Source organism: Oenanthe melanoleuca, chromosome 18 (assembly GCF_029582105.1).
Source record: "Oenanthe melanoleuca isolate GR-GAL-2019-014 chromosome 18, OMel1.0, whole genome shotgun sequence".
In the NCBI taxonomy this organism is placed as follows: domain Eukaryota; kingdom Metazoa; phylum Chordata; class Aves; order Passeriformes; family Muscicapidae; genus Oenanthe; species Oenanthe melanoleuca.
This window is the reverse complement of record NC_079351.1, coordinates 3450185-3473129: the sequence shown is the minus strand read 5'-3', so window position 1 is coordinate 3473129 and position 22945 is coordinate 3450185. Positions and strand designations below refer to the sequence as shown.

Sequence of the window (22945 nt, the reverse complement as noted above, 5' to 3'; positions counted from 1 at the left end):
CATCTGAATGCAAATCATGAAAGAGAATTGGTACAACTTGAAAGACTAAGCTGAGACACGTTCAGGATATTTTTTCCTTCTCACAAACCAAAGATGGTTGCACAGGAACTCTGTTTTTAAACATGGAATTCTCTACATATTACTTCAAAAAATTAGCTTAAGGAATATGAGTGCAGAAGTCAAGGCAGAAAAGGAAGTGAATTGTGAAACTGCAATGAATTTTGTGTGTTGAGATGGACTGTGATACTCAACTGGTGCCACCTCACACGGCTGGGACAGGGCCCACAGGAGAACTCTGAACAGGAAAAGCTAAAATAAGGATTCCTCCCTGGTTTTGACTCTTACTCACATATTTTGTGTGCCCATGGGTTTCAACAACACAAGCACAAAACCAGGCAAAATTTAACTGCTAGAAGCACTTCAGATGTGGTTTACTGGCTACTTTCTAACACCAGGGGTAAGAAGTCAAATACAGTCACACAAAGCACCCTGAAAAGCCTTTGCTTGCCCTCACCAAAACTGCTTCACTTTTGATTTCTTTTTTTTTTTTTTTTTTTTACCATGATTCACTGTAATGGGTATTTATGCCTGAAGCTTTTGTGCTGCAATTATGAAAACAAAGATTTTTTTTAGGCTGCTTTTGTTCCCAATATCACAGTTTGCAAGTGTCCAATCTGATAATTTATGACACTTGTGTTCCTGCAGGGTTGGGGTGTTTTTTTGATGTTTTGTTATGCCTTTAACAATAAAACAATTGCTTAAAAAGCCAAATACGTGCTGTGGCCCACATTTCTTGTGGTGGCATTAATGTACCTCTGGATAACTGTCTTCAAGTCCTATTTATATGCAGTGAAATGATCTTACAGACCTTAACCTGGATGCAACCAAACTTTTGTAAAGATCAGAAGGTTTAAAAAGTTGGAGCAGAACTGGCAGATTTTGCCTGAGTCCGCAAATTTTCAAAAACAACATGTTTTGAAACTTAGAACTCAACAGACCAACCAACCCAGGGAGCCCTGGAGTACCTGCTGCATTCCTAATCCATATTAACCCCTAATCTTCCATGAACACTAACATTACAAAGCAACTTTAGAGGGAAAGACACCTTTAAATTCAACCAAACCAAGATCTCACATGATGTATTTATTCTGCCACAACCCCACACACTACAAGTTCACACCACTGCAGGTAGGCAAGGTTTGGCAAGCAAAACACACAGACAGAAATTAACATAAACAAAGGCAATTACCTCCTCTGCCTATGTGAGGACCAAAATTTGTGCACGGCTTCATTTTGTAACAAGTAGGGGCTCATTTTTTTCTGCATTGCCACATCAGAAATAAAGTGGTGGCACAGAAGAGCTGCAAGATTAAGACACAGTTCAGGTGCCCCTGGATCCATTGCTGAAAATGCCTCCTTTTCTTCCTCTATTTGAAGCCAACCCAGGAATTTAAGATAAAGATCCCCTTGTACTAAGGCATACCCACTGTGCACTTGATTTGCAAGATTATCATCTGCTGAAGGCATCAATTACATTTTAATATTGGTTTCCAATCTTGCATGGTCTCTTAATTTAAGAGAGTTTATAACTGAAAGAACTGAGAGTATATTTATAACTTAATCTGTTTTTTTTTACTTATTTTTAATCCAGATTTCTCTACCATCTCACTACTGTAGTGGAATTACCTAGTTTTACTCAGGTTCATTCATCTACCCAATAAAGTTGCATTAGTGAAGAAAGATTAAAATGTAAGAAGATTAATAATGACAACTTAAAAAAAGACAGGAGTCTCTGGAATCTTACCAAGGATGCATTAAATTAAAAAGGAACCATGACTGAGTAAACTTGACCTTTCTGATGATATCAACAGAAAACAGAACACACAGATTTGCTCTGGGTCTCTGCTGTAACCTGACAAAGTGGTTTTTTGCAGGTTCAGTGCACGATCCAACAGTTCCTGGTGCTCAGGGGCAGCCCCAGCAGCACCCCGAGAGAGCCAGTGCAGCTTTGCTGCAGCACTTCTTATGAGCACACAGCTAAAGCCAGCCTGGCAGCCCAGTCTATGCCCACACTGCTGACTAGTTCTGATTACTCCTCCCTGACCAGTTCTCTCTGAAGTCTCTGTCATTGCACACTGCAAGGGATTTGCCATAGGCCTCCCAGACCTTTCTGTTTTGGGGAGGGTTTTCTGGGGTTTTTTTTTCTCCCCTTTAATGAATGGCAGCATTCCCCAGCAATGCTGACCAGGATGTGAGCTCATACTCTGGAGGGCAGCATGAGAGCACAGTCCCTGCTCCATGGTGTGAGCAGAATGGAGCTCCCTGCTCCCAGCACACCCTGAACCTGCTCTCCTGTGCACCCAGCTCAGCCTCCTCTCCAAGGACTCCCACAGACAAAGCTGCACACACACAGGGATGCTCAAGGGACCAGGACTCTGGAGCAAAGCCAGCAAGCAAACCAAACCCACAACAAAACACACTCCAGAGAAGTGACAGCCTCATCCTTCACTCTTCTGTGCAAGCTCACATAGAAAATTTAATTGAGAACAGCCTGAAGGGTCAGCAATGCACTTAGAACTCCACATTTCTCCCATCACTTGACTCTCCTGTGCCACCACACTGATCTTAATGCAAGCACTTGCAGATCAGATGGAGACAGTCAAAGCAACACAAAGAGGTAAAGTCACAGTACTCAACAGAGCATTCTGAGAGAGGCAAACACTTATTTGCTGACTGATGTTTCAGTGGTGCTCCCTGGCTGACAAAAGTGCTGCTTGGATATAATTTCAACCAGGAACTGAACATAAAACTGAACATAAAAATTCACTTTTCTTTCCCTTATGTCCAAATATTCTCATTAACATCTTGCTGTATAAATAAAGAACTTCCTTATCCTGACCAACTTTTGACTTACGTGACCTATTAGAAATGCTGCCTTTGCAAAGAACTGAGAATGCACCAAAAAGAGTGGTTATGAAGTTTTTTGTGGATACTTGCTTTTCAATTTGCCAGCTTCTTTATTTAAAATTTATGAGTTCACAGAATGACAAAGCACAGTTACTAAGGTTGGTGACAGACTTGTTAATAAGCCATTAAAACAGAAAATTAATTGATCCCAGACAGCAATTTTAATTGCTTGTAAGCAAAATGCTTTTTAGGTTTATCCCAAAACCTAAAGGAAGCACAGCTTTGCTTGGAGCTCTCCATGGCCAAGAATTTTGTAGTCAGTTTTTCACAGTGAGTTCACACTCAAACTGCCACCATTCTTTACAGTGAAATAAAAAACTATCTAATTTTCTTTTTAATTATTATCTATTGTCTTATTTCCCCCAACATTTACTATAATATTTTGGTTTGGAGTTTTTTTTGGGTGGTTTGAGCATTTTGTTTTGGTTTTTTTGTTTGTTTAGTTTTGGGGGTTTTTTAATTCTCTACCTACATACCTCTAGCCTAGAGATCCAAATGGCTCTGGCAGAATTCAATACAGAAAACTGACATCTAGAAGATTATTTCTATAGTTATTATAGAAACTAAAGATAAAAAGAGAACTAAAAGATAAAAACCTTTACTCACCTACTATCTGTCCTCTAACAGTATCATTGTCATTTGGCCCAAGCTTGCAGAGATCCAACCTCTGATCTACAAAATGAGGGCACAAAGTGGAAATCATACAATGAAACAAAACACCACCACAAACTACCAAACCACCTGGAATATACAACAAGAACCCAATTAAGTGTCATTCTTCAAAAGCCTGTGCATGCAAGCTTGGGCTGGAAGAGAAGAAACTTGTCCTTAGCTTACTTACAACCAGTGTCTTTAAGGCGGTTGATGGCATTTGAAAGAAGTCTCACACAACCCAGAAATCCAGCTCCCTGCTTTTTATGAATTTTCTTGTGATTCCACACGCTGATTGTTATTGAATCTGACTTCCCAATATATCTGAAAAACGTGGAACAAACAGTACTGTCAGTGGCACTTACTGAACACTTTGAAGATGCATCAGAAATCACCTTGGGGGAAAAAAGATCATCAACCACTACATTAAAAATTTAGCACACAAGAATGGCAAGAGAGAGCAAGTCATCTGCAGGTAAGATGCGCATTGTTTTCAATGGAAGCATGTCTCATGGAGGAGCTCACTTGGATACAAACTGCTCTAAAAGCCTGATTCTGGAAGGGGACATCCACGTGAACCAACCGAAATCTGTCCAAACAGCAGCACGAGCAGGCTGCGGGCTGGTCCTCGACCACAGCTCTCCAAGCAGCCACAAACATGCTCAGCTCCATGCCCCAGCCCAGCCTGTGCCAAGGGGCCAATGCTTGTGGCATCCCAGCAGTGTTTGGGGACAGGAGGAGCAGGGACAGGAGCAGGGAGCCCTCTGGGGCTGCTCCTCCAAGCCCCAGGAATGCAGGGACCCCGCAGGTGCCCCACAGCACCCAGCACTGCCAGGCCAAGCCATCCCACAGCTGCAGCTCCCTGAGCCCCAGGAGGCTGACTGAGCTGGGTAAGGTGTGTCTGGGACACACATCACACATTCAGCCATGACAAGCAGCCCACATGGGTTTAGCTGGGATGTGCCACATTCCCCCCCTGCCCCTGCTCGCTCCAGGACTCTCCTCACAGCATTCCCACAGACATGCTTGGCAAAACCTGCATCTGTGTTCACTGCCTTGGGGAAACCTGGACACTGGAGGCTGTTTTACTTTTGCTTTTTCCATTTGAAGCTTTGTTTTCAGAGGCAATTACTTTGTGAGCTCGTTTTTGTTTTCAAAACTTTCAGAGGACAGTTTCAAAACACTCAAGATAAATCAGCAATTGCCAATAGTGAATTATTATGGTTGTTTCAAGTTGAGGGAAAGGAATTTGTAACTATGGCTTAGACCCCAAGAACTGCTTGCAGCTCTCTCTTCCCAGACCACAAATTCTGGTTTTAGTTTAGTTCCAAGTGCTACTTTTTTGATTGTTTTTGAAGAAAACTGATCAACCAATGTCTAAATACATCTCCCCACTGACTGTGGCTTTATTGGCTTTTAAACATCTTAATATTTTCATAAAGATAGAAATGATACTGTCAAGGTTGGCAAACCAAATAATTGAACTAACTGCTATGGCTTAAAATTACAGCTGTGATCAGGTTAACACTTCTCCCATTTTTCCTTTGCCAAAAAGCAGAACTCTTACAACTTCTTTTTCCCACCTGCAGACAGCAACTGACCCAAGAAGTAGAAGACAGAAAAGCCTCATGTTTTAAAGTAATCACTGCACATTTACACAAAAACAGAAACAAACAAACCCAAACAAAACACAAACTCCACATAAAAAAGCCCCGAAGTTTTATGAATAGTAAACGGATTGTATAACATAGGTCAGATTTTTGGCCTTACAACCTTGACAATGACAATTTTGCATAAAGAAACGAGATGAAGATGAGTAATCACGTGCACAGTTGCAGTCTACAATGTTTTATGTACTTAAAATAAATTCTTATGAGAACAATTTAGGTGCACTTAAAAATAAAGACTTATCATGACCTGTCTTGAATTTTCCAGTTTTCCTTGTTGCTTTAAAAAAGTCAAAGGTATATGGTTAAACACAATTTCATAACAGAACAGTTTGAATAATATGTAGAACAGCTGAATACACAACACAATTTCCAAGAATTTCTGTAATGTTTCAGGGTGAGATTCTCATCCTGTAATGTTTCAGGGTGAGATTCTCAGGGTTGGGATGAACAGTCACCATCAACACCAAGCAGGTGAGGACTCCACTTTCCACTATAAACTACTCTTGATTTTTGCACCTGAAAACCTGGGCTGGTTCACACTTTTAAAGGAAATAAGCAAGACAAGCTGCATTTTTCCAAATAAAAATGACTGGTTTTTTAAATTAAGGCAGACAAGAAATAGTTAAGTAATGTCTAGCTGGCTTTACAGCAGAATGTTTCATCTACATTTCTGCATCATTTCAGGCATAAAAACCCATGGTTGTATTTAGAGAGTGACAGTAGGACGAGTTGACATTTCCAATTCATTTGGTGGATAAGTTACATTTGTTTTACATCATCTGGCAATAAAGTTCCAACATAAAAGCCTGAGCTAGGAACTTTATTTTTTATTAAAAAAGAATGTTCCAAAAAATAAAGAGCAACAAACCAAACCAGAAACAAAAACACGCAACCCCCCTATTTTATTGGATGGCTCTCTCTTCCTCCTTGTAATTAAAGTTCTTGGAGCCTGTATTTCTTTTTTTCCTCTATCAGCAATATCTATTCCACAGCTTCAGTACTTCTACAGAGATAATGGGATTAATATTAATGAAATGGAAACACAGAGATTTAATTGCATAGATATTTTGTTGTCTTCCATATTTTCTAAACCTTTAAAATTAGGGCTCTGGTTAAGAACTGCATGTTCAGAAATTTTAATCTCCCTACTCTTAGCACTTCCATTTCTAAGAAAAAAAAAAATCAAATTCATGCCTTAATAGAAACCTGTCAATTATTTAAATAAAAATTTAAAACACAAGGACAATTGTTATTTTGTCTACCACTGAGGAAGGTTTGGTATCAAGTGACTTTTCATCCCCATGCCATTACATACACTTCCCCTTAAGAGTTCACCTCGCTAGAGAAAAGTGGAATGAAGTGGAAAAAAATATTCCTGAAAAAACACACCTCTTCCTGATCACAAGCCAGACATACTCCCTCCAGAAAGAGAGAAAAATGCAGCATCACGAGGTATGAACTCAGGTTTGGAAGCCAGGAATTCCCTATTTCTAATCCATGCTGTCACACAGACTGTTTTTATGACCTGGATGAATTACTTGGTTTGTTTCTCCATTTTCCCATTTCTGACTTTTTTTTCTATTATAATCTCAGTGTTCTGCTTTGAGCTACCAGCTGCTTTCAGACTGGAGAGAAGAAGGTGTGAAGAGACAGAATGAAAAATAGCACCTCAATTTTTTCTCTTCCATCTTCATTCACTTCCTTCCTGGCATTGCTCATCTCTGCAGCATCTGAAGGGTGTTTGAGCCTCTGGGATGGCCACCAGGACCTGCCAGGGGCTGTGGCTGGGGCAGGGATGGAGCAGGGACACGTGGTACTCACTGCCTGCTGCAAAGGGCATCAGCTTCATCCAACAAGCCTCAAGCACCATGTGGAGAAGGCAAAGAAGTTGCACTGAGCTGTTTGATGACTCTTTAGGAGCTAATCTAGGATGGGATTGTCTAAAGCAGCACTAGGCAGAGCTGCTGCCTTCTCTCCCTGAGAAAAATCCAGGATCCTTAGTGTTTTACTAGACAAGATAGAGTCGGAGAACTGGGGGACAAAAGTGATTCTGCCAGAGCAGCTCAGTAGCCTGAGGATGTGAAGGCACCAAAGAGCACTAGAAGCTGCAGGGAAGAGATTTTGGGAAGAGGAGGAGTTGTTTGTAGTAGTTGGGTGAGGTTCCATTAGAGAGAGAGCACAAAGGAGAAGAGTCCTGGGGGTAAGAACTTGAAGGACACAGACTAAAGCTGGGAGCAGAAGCAGGTTTTGGTGAAGATCATGGTACAAACACCCTTCAGAGAGAAAGAGGGGATGTGACCTGCTGAGCCTTAGGGGCAGAGGCTGCTGGGGAGATTGGGTAGGACAATGTAGGAGAGGTCTGGCTACTGCAGGGGGAAAGAAAAGGAGAGGAAGAGAAAAAAGAGATTTAAGTTCCTGGACTGGTGGTTTATGTAGTTTAGCTCTGAATGCAAAAAGTCTGTAAATGTGTCAAGTCTGGTTATTAAAAAGTTCTGAAGAAAGGCCTGAACAATAGGGAAAACACAAACAAGACTGAAAATAAGGAAGGGGAATACATCCAGGACAAGCATGGTATTTTACTGACATTAAACTACATCCAGACAGCAACTATTTGGCAATTTCTTTCTGGAAAGCCTCCCAGATTCCCCCTCTCTACACACACACCCATCTAGGCTGAAGAATCCAAGCAGCTAATTCAACCACTTCCTTCTCACACTAAGATCTGAATTAAGAAGCACATTTTTTGCTCTTTATGTTACTGCAGAAGTCCTTTTAAAAAACTCTTATACAACAGAATATCTACTTCTGCTGAATCAGGTTAGCAAGGCACAAAATTCTTTTGGAATTAGCAACTTAATTCAGACATGACTGCATGAATGTATTACAACAACTCCATCTGACTGTGCCATTTGCACCTGCCATCATATGATACTTAAAAAAATTATTGTAATATTTGGTGCAGATGAAAAGCTGAGACCTGACACTGAGTATATTATACAGTAAAAAATTACCTTACAGTAATAGCCAAGCAGTGAGTTGCTGTACCAAAGAGATTTAATCTTTTACAGCTGTTTTAAATAGGAAGTAAAGATAATGTGACTGATGTTTATAAACAGAAATACATTCCCCTAAAGTAAGGAATAACAGGTGAGACTATAAAAGGGGTTAAATTTTTATGAAGAAAATTTGGAGAGGGAAAGGATTATTTTCTAATAACAAGGCCTGACACAACACTAAATTTTACTTTGGATTAGAAATACTGGATATATTTCTGTCATCAGGGGATTCAACGGCCAGAATCAAACAACACAGTTTTTCCTAGATGACAATATTTTATACTGAAAACAACACACTAATTCAACAAAATCTATTTTTTAAGGGAACTTCTTCTCTGAATAAGAAAAAAACCACCACGTACAGGTCTAAATTCCTTTGGACGATCCAGCAAGAGATGCTTCAAATGTGCTCAAGCAAAACGTTCTGCCAGAACTCTCCTTTTTCTTTCTGCTTTTTATAATATCTTGTGGATTGCAATCACAGCCTTGGAAAGACAATACAGTATCCAGATACAACCATGGCTTGTTCTATAAAACAACCTAAAAATACCTTCTCGTCATCCTTCCTTAAAAGTTATAACCAGAAAGGAATTTTTTCTAAAGATTATACAGGTTTTTTTCCATTACTCTTGCTGCAAATCAACATCCTCCCTCATTTCCCACGTCCTCTGCTTCTTTTCTCCAGAAGGGAATCAAATCATCAGCCCATGGAGCACTGAGCATCCTTTGCAGCCACTCCAGGCAACTCCACTGTCCCACAGCACTCCAGACTGGCCAGTACTGGGGCAGCCACAGGGACCCAGCGACTTCCACACTGAATTTTGACATCTTCCACACAGAATCTCACAGAGGAGAAAGTGCCAAACGATGCCCACCTTCCTCCTGCAGGAGAGTCCCTTCCCCAGCTGTACCAAGATTAGAGAAGATTTGCACCCAGCCACGCTGGCAGCACTTTCTGCTTCTATCCCTGGAAAGCTGTGCATTAATGCTCATTAACAGACCCAGCTAACTAAAAAACAATCAAAGCCTGTGCTTGGTTTCAGGGGTTTCTTCTCAGCTCTACTCTGATCCTTGGAGAAGACATGGAAAGGCAAAGGTCTGAAACCTCTATTCTGTACAAATCAACATTTTGATAGGTTTAGTACCATTTTAAAACCAAATTAGAATTCTTTCAATAAAAAAGAGAGCCATCTGCTATACATGGACTTAAAACTTGGTTTTTATCCATTTCTCTAATGAATATGAATTACAGTCTCACATGCAGAATCTAAGCTTGAACTGGGTTTGGATAATAAAACTATAATATTATTATTTCACTAAACTGCCACAATACTTCGTTAAGCAGTGAAGAACCTGTTCTGTATTCTGCACTACCACACTATGAACAATGACTCCACATATTTAGTCTTGGATATTCACATAAGGAGTAGATCAAGACATGACTTTAAATCAGGCCTTCCATATTTCTGCTGCGAAATCCATCAAGCTGCTTTTCTTCACTGGGAAAAAGAGGGACAAGAAATTGTCTGTATACCAGTACCAGATTTGCTGCAGGTTTGGTGATGGCCAAAGTTAACATAAATATGTTCAAACAGTTTCTAATAATATAGGACAGGGAATAGAGCCATAGGGAAGAAGTCAGAGATCAGAACAGGAGGATACAATGCTGCAAAACAGTTCATTTCTCTTCCTCAGCTTTCATCCCAAGGAAAAAGATAAAGAACAAAAGACAAGGAAAATAAAGCATGCACAGAGACCTACATAAAAATTAAAGCTTTAATAACTTATAATGTACAGAAATATTCTATGCTTTAGAAAGAGAAAAACTTATGACATATATGTGCCATACTGATTCTACTGCTCAAAAGCACCAAAAGGTGCTCGAATGATGATAACAATAATTAGAGTGAGAACAACATTTAGGACAGAAAATGACAGAAAGGAGAGAAAATTGAACAAAAGGCACACAGAGAAAAAGATACTGTAGCACTAACACAGAAAAAAATTGTGTCAAGAGAAGAGCAGTTTGAGGAAAACAGTCGCTTCATTATACAGAAGTGTTAACATGAAAATACCACAATAAAACAATGCTGTAGTCCATGTAAGCATGCTGCAGACATCAGCACCAGAAAAACAAGTGCAGTGTTCAAATTTTGAGGTAAATAAGAAAGTGGAATTTTGCTACATGTACTTTTCACTCAAACTAATAAACTCTGGGATACTTTCCAAGCTGTACATAGGACAGGATAATGAACATCTGACATTGTCTGTGTAATTTAGAGGATTTCACTTCAAACCTTTGGTTATCACTGTTACCACCTACAGATCATAATGCTGATTCCATTTGGGATCAAGTGTATTCTTCACAGTATCTGTAGAATGGCATTGGCCAGATCCATCCACCACAACCTTAGCAAAGGGATCAGGAAGTCCTAAAAGGAGGAAAAGAAAATAAAGCTACCAAGTGGACCAGGATGCTTTGAAGTCCTTTATCATTGCTCAGTTATTTAATCTTTAATTTCTAGATTTATTTGTCTTTTATTCATAAATTAGACCCCTACTTAATGAATGGGAATAACATGATGTATTAAGCATAGGAAATGCCTAAGTTAACAATTTGTTTCATTGATATAGACTAAGAAAAGGTTGTGTATGTCAAACATAATGAGGGGAAAAAAATCTAAACACCTTAATCTTCCTAATTCAGGTTTGAGTAAATTCTCAGTATACAAAGAAGCCAAAGGCAGAGAAAACAGTTACATTCTTTGTACCCTTAAGATCAAATCACAATTATGATTTCGGCTGATACTGGTGTAACAGAGAATTACTTATAACAGGTTATTCTTGCTTTTAGGATTCACTTGGTGTACTGCTGGCTTTGTGCTCTGTTTGCTGCCAGCTCAGTGTTCTCAGAAACACTGAACACAGCTTCACCTGAGCACCTAAAATCAGTGTAAAGATGGTGCTGAACTCCAGATGTAGGGGTGGAAAAGCAGCAGGAGCAGAGATCAGCAAGATTCAGCACCTCCTGCTGTACTGACACCAGGGATGGTCCCACCACTGATGCCCCAGGTCCTGCCCTTTTCCTCTCACACTCATTTATCCCTCCCCTCATCAGTACTGTGAGTCAGCTGGAGGAACCAAGGTGGGGAAACATTCACCACATTTGCTGAGGTGCAATTTTTGTCCCAGCTGCTCTTCCTCAGGTGACTCAGCCAGAGCTGGTCAGGCAGCAGAGGGCTGGGGACAAGTGCCACAGAAAGCACGTGGGGACAAGGAGTGGGACCTTGGGACTCTGTGCTTCAGCATCACACACTGCAGATCCTGAGGGTTTTGTTTCAGGCATGATCAAACTGTTAAATACCCAAGAACTTGCAATCAATACAGAAATTCAGATATAAGCCATGTTTTAGAAGCATCCCAATACACAGTATAATTCTGGATCATTGCCTCTTCAATTTCTTTCCAAAGTTCAGGTCTGCTCTTCTGAATTCCTCCTGCTCCCAGGTGGGAGGTGGCAGGCAGGTGATCTGTGCATGCAGGACACAGACAACAGCATTCCTTTCTGCTTCCTTCATCTGCTTCTTAGCACTTCTTTCAAAACATTATTAAAATTAATTAAAATATAATTTCAGAGTACACTGGTGTTATGAGGTGGTTATTAAAAATTAAGGAGCACAAAAAGTTCTTGTAGGAAAAACAACTTAATAAAGGACACTGAATTTGAAAAACACGTAATTTGCCCGAGTGGGTAAATTTGTTTCCCACTCCCATAAAAACAGAGAGAGTGTGTCAGTGTTTTAATTATTATGATGATTCTGTGATGAGTGGCACCTAAGACAAAAATAGGAGCCCTGAAATAAAACATGAAAGCCTTTAGCCCCCTTACTGCAAATATCTTAATATAATGATAATATGCAAACACGTAAAACTTGCATAATATTTATTTAATCTACAAATAAATAAAACTATAGCAGCTACTTACGGAAAAAGTCCTTTTTCACCAAGTTTTTTGCACACAGTACTGCAAGAAAAACAGAAATACAAAATTAGGTTACTGATTGCCAACTTTAAAAAAAAGTTATTTCACCTATCCAGCACTTCAGAAAATCCTGCTTAGAATAAAACAAACATAAATGAACTGTGCTCCTTCATCATTTATATTGTCACGTGAATTAATTCCTGAAAGCTGAGCTGGAAGTGCCATCTTTTAGCAATCTACCTGCAGGCAGATTACAGTGCAAGTGAGATGGCTGCGGTTTCCTCAGGCAATAGTTTCACGTGGCAGTTTTTTTTCCCCCCTCAAATGTTTTGCCAGCTGTGATTTCACCAGAGAGGGACCTGGAGCACTCCTGGCTGGTTCACCTTAATTAGTGCTGGACACAAGCAGGGGTTAATGCTCAGTTCCACAGCCCAGCAAAAGCTTCCTTGATCATAAAAAAATAGAACATTAGGCAGCCAAGGCTTTTCTGTTATCCTACATGGTAATAAATAAAAGGTTTTACCTGAAAAGCATTTGGGTGGAGCACACTAACTTCTAAAGCCAGAGTTTTGATGGTTCCAAAGATATCTTTTATTTGTAGCAGCTGATAATTGTTTCAGGCTTTTTTTTGTTTGTTTGTTTAAATTAAAAGGAAGGAACATTTGCATTTGTCAACTAAAAATACCCAGAGGAAAACAATCTCCTATGAGAATAAATTTAAATAAACAAATAAATAAATAAAAGGTCAAAGGGGACAAATTTCATATAAAGGTGCCAAGGTACACAATGAAGACTTCACAAACTGCATCACTGCTCAACTACTATGCTTATCTATTATCACAGGTTTAGTAAGCAGGAAATATTAGATTCCCCTGTGAAACATTAAAATATTTACTGATAACACAAAAGGATTCTTGGGGATTGAGCAAAAGCATGAATTCCCACAGCTAGTATTAAAAAAAAAAGGGAGGGGGAGTGGGAAGAATTATCTGGTTGGAACCTGATGCTGCAGGAGATTCCTCACTATATGATTCCCTTGGATACTTTTCCTATGAGATCATCAATATTTATTACTGCCAGGAAATGCAAATACAAAGAAGTGAATCCAATAATCACATCCCACAGGCACCACCTAAAACCAAACACCATTGGTCATCCTTTCTCCCCCAGAATACCCTCCCACTGATCCTGCAAGGCTCCTGATCCCTGATTTCTGCCTGAATAAAAGCAAGCAGAGGCAATCCATGATTGACACCCAATAATTTCAACCTGAACAGTCAACAGAAATAAAATACTAATAGAGTCAAATGTTTCAGGTATTTCTGATATCCAACATTCAAGTACATATATGAAAGAGACTGTCACATCACTGCTCCATAAATCAAATAAATTTCTTTGGATGGTGTAATAAAAATCCACAGTTACCAAAGGCTTCCATGTGCCCAACAATCTAAAGTTTACTCTATTCAGAACATTGAGAACAACCTAAAGGCATTTGAAAAAAAAAAATAAAAAGAGGTAATAGAAAACTGCTTTTGCAGCTCCTTAAGTTTTTATTATACAAGAATATTTTCAGATGAATGATAACACAACAGACATCATCTACCCAAGACCTGCAATTGGTTATTGCTCACCAGCCACCTTTCATATAGTAGTAAAAAGCTTCAAGTAAAATAGGTTCTTATACAGACAGCAATTTTTTAAAACATCTAAAAATATATTTAATTATTGTCATAGTTTTATCCATTAAAAGTAATGGGAAGGGTCAAGTGAAGCTGAGGGCTTAAAACCCAAAAGTTAAGTCAAAATTCATCCACAGCACAGCCACACAGGGTGATCCTGAAACTGTATAAAGTCCAAGACAAAAGAGGTTCAACTATTCCTGTGAGAGAAATTGTAAGGTTAACTAATTACAAACACTTCTTAAAGCAAGCCTGCCAATGCAGTTTAACTGAAGTCTCATTTTTATAAGATTGGGCACACGCAGAGCACACAGACTCATAACTGCTTCCCCAACAATTAGCCATGAGTGAACAAACTAATATCTTTGGCTCAACTTTTCCCTCTCTAGTAACCACATTTAAGGCAAGTCAGATGTCAACCCACTCTGGCTTTGTCAGGTTAACAAAACAGGAGAGATGCTGAGAAAGCTTCCATTAACAACACCCTCTCTGCCAGGTATTTCTAGGTAAAAAAATCCCATGTCCCAGGAGCTCAACTCAAAGTGAAACAATCTTCTTCCACACACAGAGATCTCATCTATCTCAGGACTATTTTTGGACAAAACTTTTCCCACTGGTGGGAAAGTACCAGCGTTTATGCTTCACTTTTCTAACAGTTTCAACACTGTATTAAAACCTGCTTTGAATATTCTGATAACCAGCTGATTAATAGCTCCCTGAGAATAAAAGCTAAGGAAGTTTGGTTTCCTATGGATTTATGTTTCACGGCTGACTGAAGGCTGTGGCTGAGGCTTTTCCCACTGGGCACTCAGACAGACCCTCTCCCACGCAGGCTCTCCCCTGGTCCAGCAGTGCAGGATCTGCTGCAGCTTTTTCCTCTCACTTCAGGTCACTGCCAGGGTCTCCTCCTTATCCAGGCAATGATTCTCACAAAACTCACGGGACTTCATTATCTTTGAGTCCTCTATCCGTAGCTCAATTTAAGCTAAAGATTCAAAAACCAGAAAGAACTAGAGGGAGATTTCTTTCCCTTGACAAAGCCAAGTTAAAGTGCTGATGATTCTGGACCCAAGGCTCATCATTATCAGAATCACACAGCCTCACCACTAATGGATCCTCTGGAGGCACAAGGGTACTGCACAAGGTTATTTATTATTTGGATGTGCTTGTTTTAAGGCACTTTTTGTTACAATTCTTTTGAAACAAAAAGTTAAGCTATTTAAGCTTGCCCTGGAACTAGAATGCAAGCCAATGGCTGGATATACTGACCTGGATATACTGAGAGAAAAGAGGGAGGTGTGCTGGTCCATAAGTGCATCATCAAATGACATTAATGGCTTCTAGCACACACGTGTAGATAAAGTATTCATTACAGAGTATCAGTGAGTCAATGGATAGCTCTGTTTCTGTTTATTACAGACTTCCTGGGTAGTCTACAGAAAGGAGAACACTAATATTCCAATATACACGTGCCAAGACAAACAGCACATCAATTTTACATAGTATACATACATTAAATATTTTTTTATCATGCTTTATGATCTCATTCTAACATATACTACTCACAGAAACATGAAAAGAGCATAATGTTATAAGCTACCCAGTCTCCTTCTATGACAGCTTTGCTACACAGTCCACAAATATACAAAGACAGGAATGAAGTGAATCATATTTGCCAATTTCCTTTTTCTGGTTACTCCTGTGACTGACAAAGAATGGTTTACTGAAAAATAATTTAACTGTTATAAGTAAACACAAAATACTTAGTATTCTCAAACCCCTGTAATCTATGTATCAGCTATTAAAATTTACATTTAATTACAGGGAGGGTGAAAAATTGGTTGAATTCACATAAAAATTGAAAGTAACTATGACTATTGAAAAGGTCAATTTTATAGAAAGATAAATATTTCTCTCTCGTTTTCTGTTTACTCTTTTTGCCAGTTACTGAAGAACTCTTGTTACAACTGCTGCTTACTTTGAAACCATTTTTAGAGAAAAATCAAACTTTTAATGACATCAAGCTGTTGTTAGGGAAGGTGTCCTACGTTATAAATTACCATTGTTTTTATAAGCATTAAAAAGTATCTTTGTTTCATAATAATAAGTATATCAGTAACACCACGTCTCCACAGTTAGAAGGAGGAAGAACATGAAGCGGAAAGGAGCTCCTTCATTGAAAACAAGTTAAAAGTGATAAAGATCTATGAGATTTCACAGAATCACCACCTCTCAGACATGAGCTCAGAGTCTTCAATGATCTATTCACCTCCAAAGGCTGGGTAACACTGTACTGAGTGCAGAGGAAGCACTATTAGGAGGAAAGAAAGTTATGCGAATTTAAGGAACCCAGACATTTAAGGGCTGTGTATTCAACCCTTGTGGCTATTTCCAGCCTGTATCAAACTGTTTGTAGCAAATTTGTTCACCAGGTTCACCTGCAAAACAGGAACACCACTACTTTACTTCACAGGTAGGTTTTAGTGTTACATTACCTGTATGTTTGTATGATCTCAGTTATCTGTTATAATGCACCTCTTGATTTACGACAAATGACAAGGTTTAAATGTGTTTGTACCCAGCAGCATGAGGTACAAATACCTCAGGGCTACACTTGTAGACAATGATTTTATAACTATATTAGTCTTTAAATTCCTATGTTAAAAATAGTATTGCACAAGCCATCTTAAGTAAATAGTTTATAAATATATACATTTGAGACACACCCATACTATCCAAGAAAGATTAAGGAAAACAGGTAAGAAAATAAAAACAATCATGAATGTCCATGGAAGTGAGCACACCAGCTGCAGAAGGAAACTCACAATCAACATATTTAAGTCTACACATGGCTCAGTAGAACTCCCCCCCATCCCATGCCAGCCATCCATAAGAACCCACACTGTGTCAACAGACAGCCCTGAGGTTATGGGGAGGAAAACACTCAGTCCAAAGCTAAGATTATGTTTTCTAATCTTCTGGCTTTCCACGTGTCATCACCGTAGAAGAACAAGTTCAGCCTTCTGAATCCAACCAACAGTTTTAACATTATCATTCCTGTTGGTTTTTCCTTTCCCCGAGGGTTTTTCTCCCAGAAAAAGCACTTGTTCAAGAACATATGTAACACACGGGAGGCGAAAGGCTGCCTATCAATTTTTACCACAACGGCTCATTTTGAAGACAAGTCTTTCTTCCCCTACAGAAACACCATCTTTCACTGAAAGCCATTAGAGCTGGGTTTTGTGATCAGATCCCAGTTGTTTGCATGTTCTAAGCGGGGCAATACAATCACTGAAATAAGTCCCAGCTGTAGAAACACAATGCTATGCTGTTGCTAATGTGTGTTGTACTGATAATGAATGGTCGTCTATGCTTTAATCTGAATAAAGCTCCCAACTGCTCTGCCTCTCCTTGCCAAAAATTCCCCTTCCTCCTCCAGACTGTGGTTGCATTCCAATTACACTGCTGATTGGAATGAGCCTGCTTGGGGGAGGGAGAGGGAGGAAAGCAAATGAAGCCACACTCACGCCCCTCCTCGCCTTCACTGCTGCCCCGGGGACCCAGAAATTGCTCGGGTGTTTGAACCTAAGGCTGACATGATGTACTTTTCTCCACATAGCATAAAACTCTTTGCAAATTCACTTACTTCTTTTAGAAAAGCCATTTGTGACAGGGAAACAGCGCACCATGCACAGGTTCCAGCAGGATGGCTCAATACTTTCAACATTTTTAAACAAATTCCTACAGGTTCCTAATGGATTCTTCCATTGTTGGCACGCTCAAGAGAAACTTATATTTTTCTGCTTGCATTCCCTCCTTGGACCTGCCTGAATTCCCACAAGGGAAAATATTAAACAGGAGGTCTTCAACTATTTATTGAACAAAGAGCTGTAAATAACGCCGTATGGATTTTGCAAATACAGCTGTTGAGGTAATAACTTCCTCAATTAAGGTTTTGAAATAAAATTGTTTACTCCAACTATTCACATGAAGTTTTATTTTACAGTTAATCTCTCTGAGGATTTTTTTAAGGTTCCATTTCCTTTGAAAGGTGCTTTTTCTGCAGACGAACAAAATGTGACAGAACACGACGGTAAAACTAAGAGTTTACTTTTGCTTAATGAAATTTCTGCATTTTTTAAGATTGCAATTGATTGTTGTCAAGAAGGGACACACAAAGGCAAGTAAACCTGACAAATACTGTATTTTGCAGGTGCACAGGGGTTTGGAGTCAAGGTCTTGCAGCGTGAAATGGGTCAGAACACAGCAGCTGACCATTATTCCGAGCAGGATCGGAGATCGGAGCACGCTGGAAGGTTTCATGTTGCACCCAACAGTTCAGGGGGCTGCAGCTGTTCCTCCCGCAAAGCAGGTCCAGCCAGCACAGGGATACAAGGTAGAGCAGGAAGCTGAACTGGCTTAACAGAAAATTAACCTTCTGGGGAGACAGATTAGTTCACTGTTGGCTCCTAGAGCTGCACAGACTTACCCTGCAGTCACGCCATCTGCAAACCTGCGGCAAAGGAAGTGGCAGAAGCACATGGCTGCAGAGCAGGGAGGACCAGCCAGGCTGCCCTTCCTGCAGCTGTGCTGGAGAAGTGCACCCCGTAAACAAATGCACCCTCAATGTTTTCAGTTTAATGCAGATATGTAGTTTTTCCTCCTGCCTCTGTTTGCAGCTCCAGAAATTTATTTTATTAAAAATAAAGTTAAGTTAAAAAGCAGATTCTGCCACCACTATACCAACATAACCAGCTAACACCCTTCAGGTTTTCAGACACACAATCTTCTCCTTAAACATTCAGCTTTTCCATTTCCCAAAGCACACTCAGAATTGCAGAACTAAAACACAAAAAAGCACTTCTCTTGCAAGTACACACACAATTACTTCCAGCTTGCTCTGTTTTACTTACAGACAGCTGCTCCGTCTGGGTCTCACAAAGCAACAGAAATTCAGAATAATCCAATGAGCTCTAAACTACAGTCAGTACGAAACATGTACACACACAGAGAATGGATCATTATTTTCCCCAATACTTCATTGTAAAATTCAGCATCACCCAAATGAACCCTCCAAACTCGACCCTCTCCAGGGCCCAGCTCAGGCAGCACAGGGAGCTGCAGGTTCCATTTGCCAGCACATGGAAGGCCAGTTCAGGCAAGGACACTGGGATTTCAGACACACTTTACTCAATGAGACCCAAGGCAATCACTCTGCCCCATCCCTGGATCCCTGGCTCTGCACAAGAGATGCAGAGCAAGTAGCCAGGTACACCCCAAACACCATCACTGGGCTGCTTCACCCAGTACCTTTTCCTGATGTGAATTTAGAACTGCATCACACGATCCCTTCTGCTCCTGATGGGAGCCAGGGCACCTGAAGGGATGGTGGCATCTTCAACAAGCACAGCTGCCTCACAGCACACCTACAGTTTATACTGGCAGGAAATTAATTTCTTCATCTCTTACAGACTTACATTGTTTAAATTGAATGCAAACTTAGAATCATGTACCAATTTTGAGTCTTACTAAGAATATGCATTAGAACATTCAAAAGTACTAATGGATATTTAAAGTGCTATTTAATACCAACATGCCAGGTCGCAGAAAAATATTCTAAGTGACATATAAAAGCATCATTGTTAGTCTCATGTCCAAACACACAGCTTTAAGATAAACTCTATTAAAATATGCACTAGTATAAACATAGTACTAGAAAAGCACTTTTAACAAGAATTTCCTTTGCTAATTGTTACAATTCTAAATTTTCCAATATACACATTTCTGTAAGTTCAACACAAGCCAGATGTTAAATCCTTAATATACTACATGTAAAGTGAAACCCATTTCCAAGGATCACATATATCAGTTAGAAATCTGTGTCTCAACAAATCAGAATTCTTCCTGTGGGACTAAACAAACAAAACCACAATAACCAGCAATATGCATATACAGAAGTGACAAATGCCCTAATAATGCAATATAATTTAAACTACAGCAAAAGATGCCAGAACCTGACACAAAACCAGTCCACTTTCTGTTCAACAGATTCACTCAAAGTTCTCCACTAGAAAAGGCTGTGCTGTGACTAGATTTAGAATTCCAGAGCCATATAACTTGCACATAGTGTAACTCAGAGAAGTGAAAACATCACACATTTATCAGAGAGAACAAAGATGCAATGTATCACTGGATAGAAACAGTTAAGGCAATAAATCATTCATAATAAAATTCTGGGAGAGAGTCTCCAAGGCTATGTGAAATTCCCGTAAGGGAAGGACGACACGACAGCGACTCCAGACTCCAGCAGTCTGAGCGGGGACGGCTGAGCCACTCACGGCCACGGCCAGATGGAGCCTGCCCAGATTTGCCATGTTTAGACTCCTGTTTTTACATCACTATGTCTACTTCACAGCATTGTTTCACTGTAAACAAAAGGCTTCCTTTTCCACTTCTCCTCCCTTACTCCACTCCAAGCCAAAAGTAAAAACAAAACACAAAACCCCCAGACCATTGAATTCTTCCTCCAAGCAGCTCATGCATTCACGTTTCCTAGATTCATTCAGCGATGGGCTCGCTGCCACACACGTCACCCACCCTATTCATGTGTCCAGTTTATTTGATATGCCTCTCAAGAGGTAAAGGAAAGAAATCATGCTGCCACTTTTGCAATGAAGATAGAAGCCCTCCCCAGGCACTGCTAACCCTACCAGGAAGGTTCACAAGTCTCTTTCATGGGGAGTCACGTTAATTCAAGTTAAGTTGAGTAAGAGCAAAAAAAGCTGGGTTTGGTTTGCATTTTATTTTTTTAAAGCTATATACCAAATGTGTAAATTAAAGCTGAATGATACAAAATAAAACATGCTCATGAGGGGTCTGTGTAAATTAGGGCATCAGCCACAGCTCAGTGAGAAAGAAGCAGAAGTAACACATGGGAAACTTAAAGAAAATAAAGGCTATTGGGAATATCTGCATTTCCTGGTTCAGTGTGGATGAAGCCTCTCAGACCAGCCAGGATGTTTCTAATGCATAACTTTCATACACTATAAATTCCATTTCTCTTCTCCATCCTCCTCCAAAATGGCCTAAGCGTCCCATCTCACCCATTTTTCAACATCTGTACCATGGAGCTGTCAGACAGACACTAGTTACAGAGACTTAAAACTGTGCTGTCACCTGGGGTGGAGGGAACAACACAGCTTTAAATTAACAGCCATTAGAACACTTCAAAGGAAAAAGTCAGCAAAGATCAACTTTCAGGCCAATTTCAAAGTTATTCCTTCTGTTTTTCATATTGGTAACAAGTATAAAATCATATTCCAGTAAACAAAATCAAAGTGGGAAACAGAAATCCATTAAAAAGATGAAAGATTTCTGCAGCTTTGCTGCTATGTTTGCTGTAGCAGTCTCCATTATTTCTTACCCTCCTGCAATATTAAAAATATAGTCCATAAAAAAAAATTGAGAGTAATATTACCAAGATTAACTAATCTCAAACTGCAGAGGTGGCTCTTATATCCAAGTGTGAGTGAAATAAACTCTAATTCAATTATCCAAGAAATGCTGGAATAAAAAATATTTTTAAGAACTTAGGCAAAGAAAAGGGGGTCACTTTTACCTTAAACTTTTACAATTGTGCTAAAAATTTTACCTCAGTCCTTAAAGACTTCTTAACAATCCCCGTAGTTAGTTTTTAACCTAAACAGAAGTAATTAATCCAAAATTATCAACTTATAAAATACTTAAGGAAGCCCAGGATCCTTCCTCTGATGAGTAAATAATAAAGGTAACATGGAAATTCACCCATCTATTTCCCATTTTGCTTTGACAGGAACAGGAGTGGGAGGGAAGCTAATGGGAGAAATAAATGATAGCTCTGCCTGATGTATTTCATGCACCTCTGACAATGTGCTGGGGACAAACCTGCCAGCAAGGAGCAGAGCTCTGGGATTTGTTCCACTGCAGTAAAACTCTCCACCCTCTGAATGAGCTGTAGGAAAGGCACCAACAAAAGAAATTCATGATCTAATTACCGACCAGACAAAAATGCCCTGAATTTTAAAAAGGGCTCAGACAAGAGGCACCTGCAGCTCAGTCAGACTCCTGGTGTCAGGGATTGTGGATCCCAGCAGCGCTCCAGGCTCTGCTGCCAGCACTGTCAGGACATGGCCACATGTGTGATTGAAACAGGAAGTCTCAAAACTCTGTCTCTGCTACAGACACAATCCTTGGGGAACACCACTACTGCTGGCGCTTTTCTGGGAAGAGGAGAAAGGAAAAGAACCACGAAAAAAAAAGACCCCAAAAGTTAGGATATAATTTATCCTTCCCAAGAAATTCCCATACCACTCCAGCAAAATGCTGCGCATACTGATTTTATCAGCACTACCAAAAGGATTGTCAGATGCTTTTTGAGAAGTAATTCCTAACTCATGAGAAAAGCTCAGGCAACAACTTTTATTCAGGAGAAAAAAAAGGGAATTCTGGCAATTCATATACATATTTAAGTATTTACAAAAAAAAAAATCCTCTAAAAAGTAAAACAATGTTAAAGAGTTCAGAAGGGTCATGATTTTCATACTATCACTAGTAAAAATCATTAATTAAACATCTGCCCTTAATCTAAACTCCTAGTTCAGCACAATTTTGTTTTATTACTACACCTGATGTACTGACATGATATTATATGGGGCAATAGAGATGAGTAATGTACTCTTATATTCTCCTGCATTATCATCAATACCCAGAACCTCAGACATTCTGTCTCCTCCATAATATGTGGATCCTGCCTCTTTCTTATTTAGTGCAGTTGAAATATTCAAGCACAATATCCCTATATTCACTTTGTTTTTTGAATATTGGTTTTAATGGAATGCTTTCAACTCTGGAAGTTGCCTCTCTCTCTGGAACTTGACAGTTTGGCTTCTGCCAAAAATA

The 22945-nt window shown here is 39.6% G+C and overlaps 1 protein-coding gene across 2 annotated transcripts in view; it reads right to left on the bottom strand.

Annotated features, from left to right (window-relative positions):
• The window catches only part of SMURF2 (SMAD specific E3 ubiquitin protein ligase 2), a 58578-nt gene that overhangs the window by 19284 nt on the left and 16349 nt on the right, over window positions 1-22945 (bottom strand). Inside the window, exons 2-5 of one of the 2 annotated variants that reach the window (XM_056505731.1) lie at window positions 12330-12368; window positions 10668-10776; window positions 3809-3942; window positions 3574-3639 (exon numbers count right to left, since the gene is read on the bottom strand). In XM_056505731.1, the coding sequence (XP_056361706.1) occupies window positions 3574-3639; window positions 3809-3942; window positions 10668-10776; window positions 12330-12368 (348 nt within the window). The remainder of the gene's footprint in view (window positions 1-3573; window positions 3640-3808; window positions 3943-10667; window positions 10777-12329; window positions 12369-22945) is intronic. The other variant, XM_056505732.1, reaches the window with a different exon arrangement.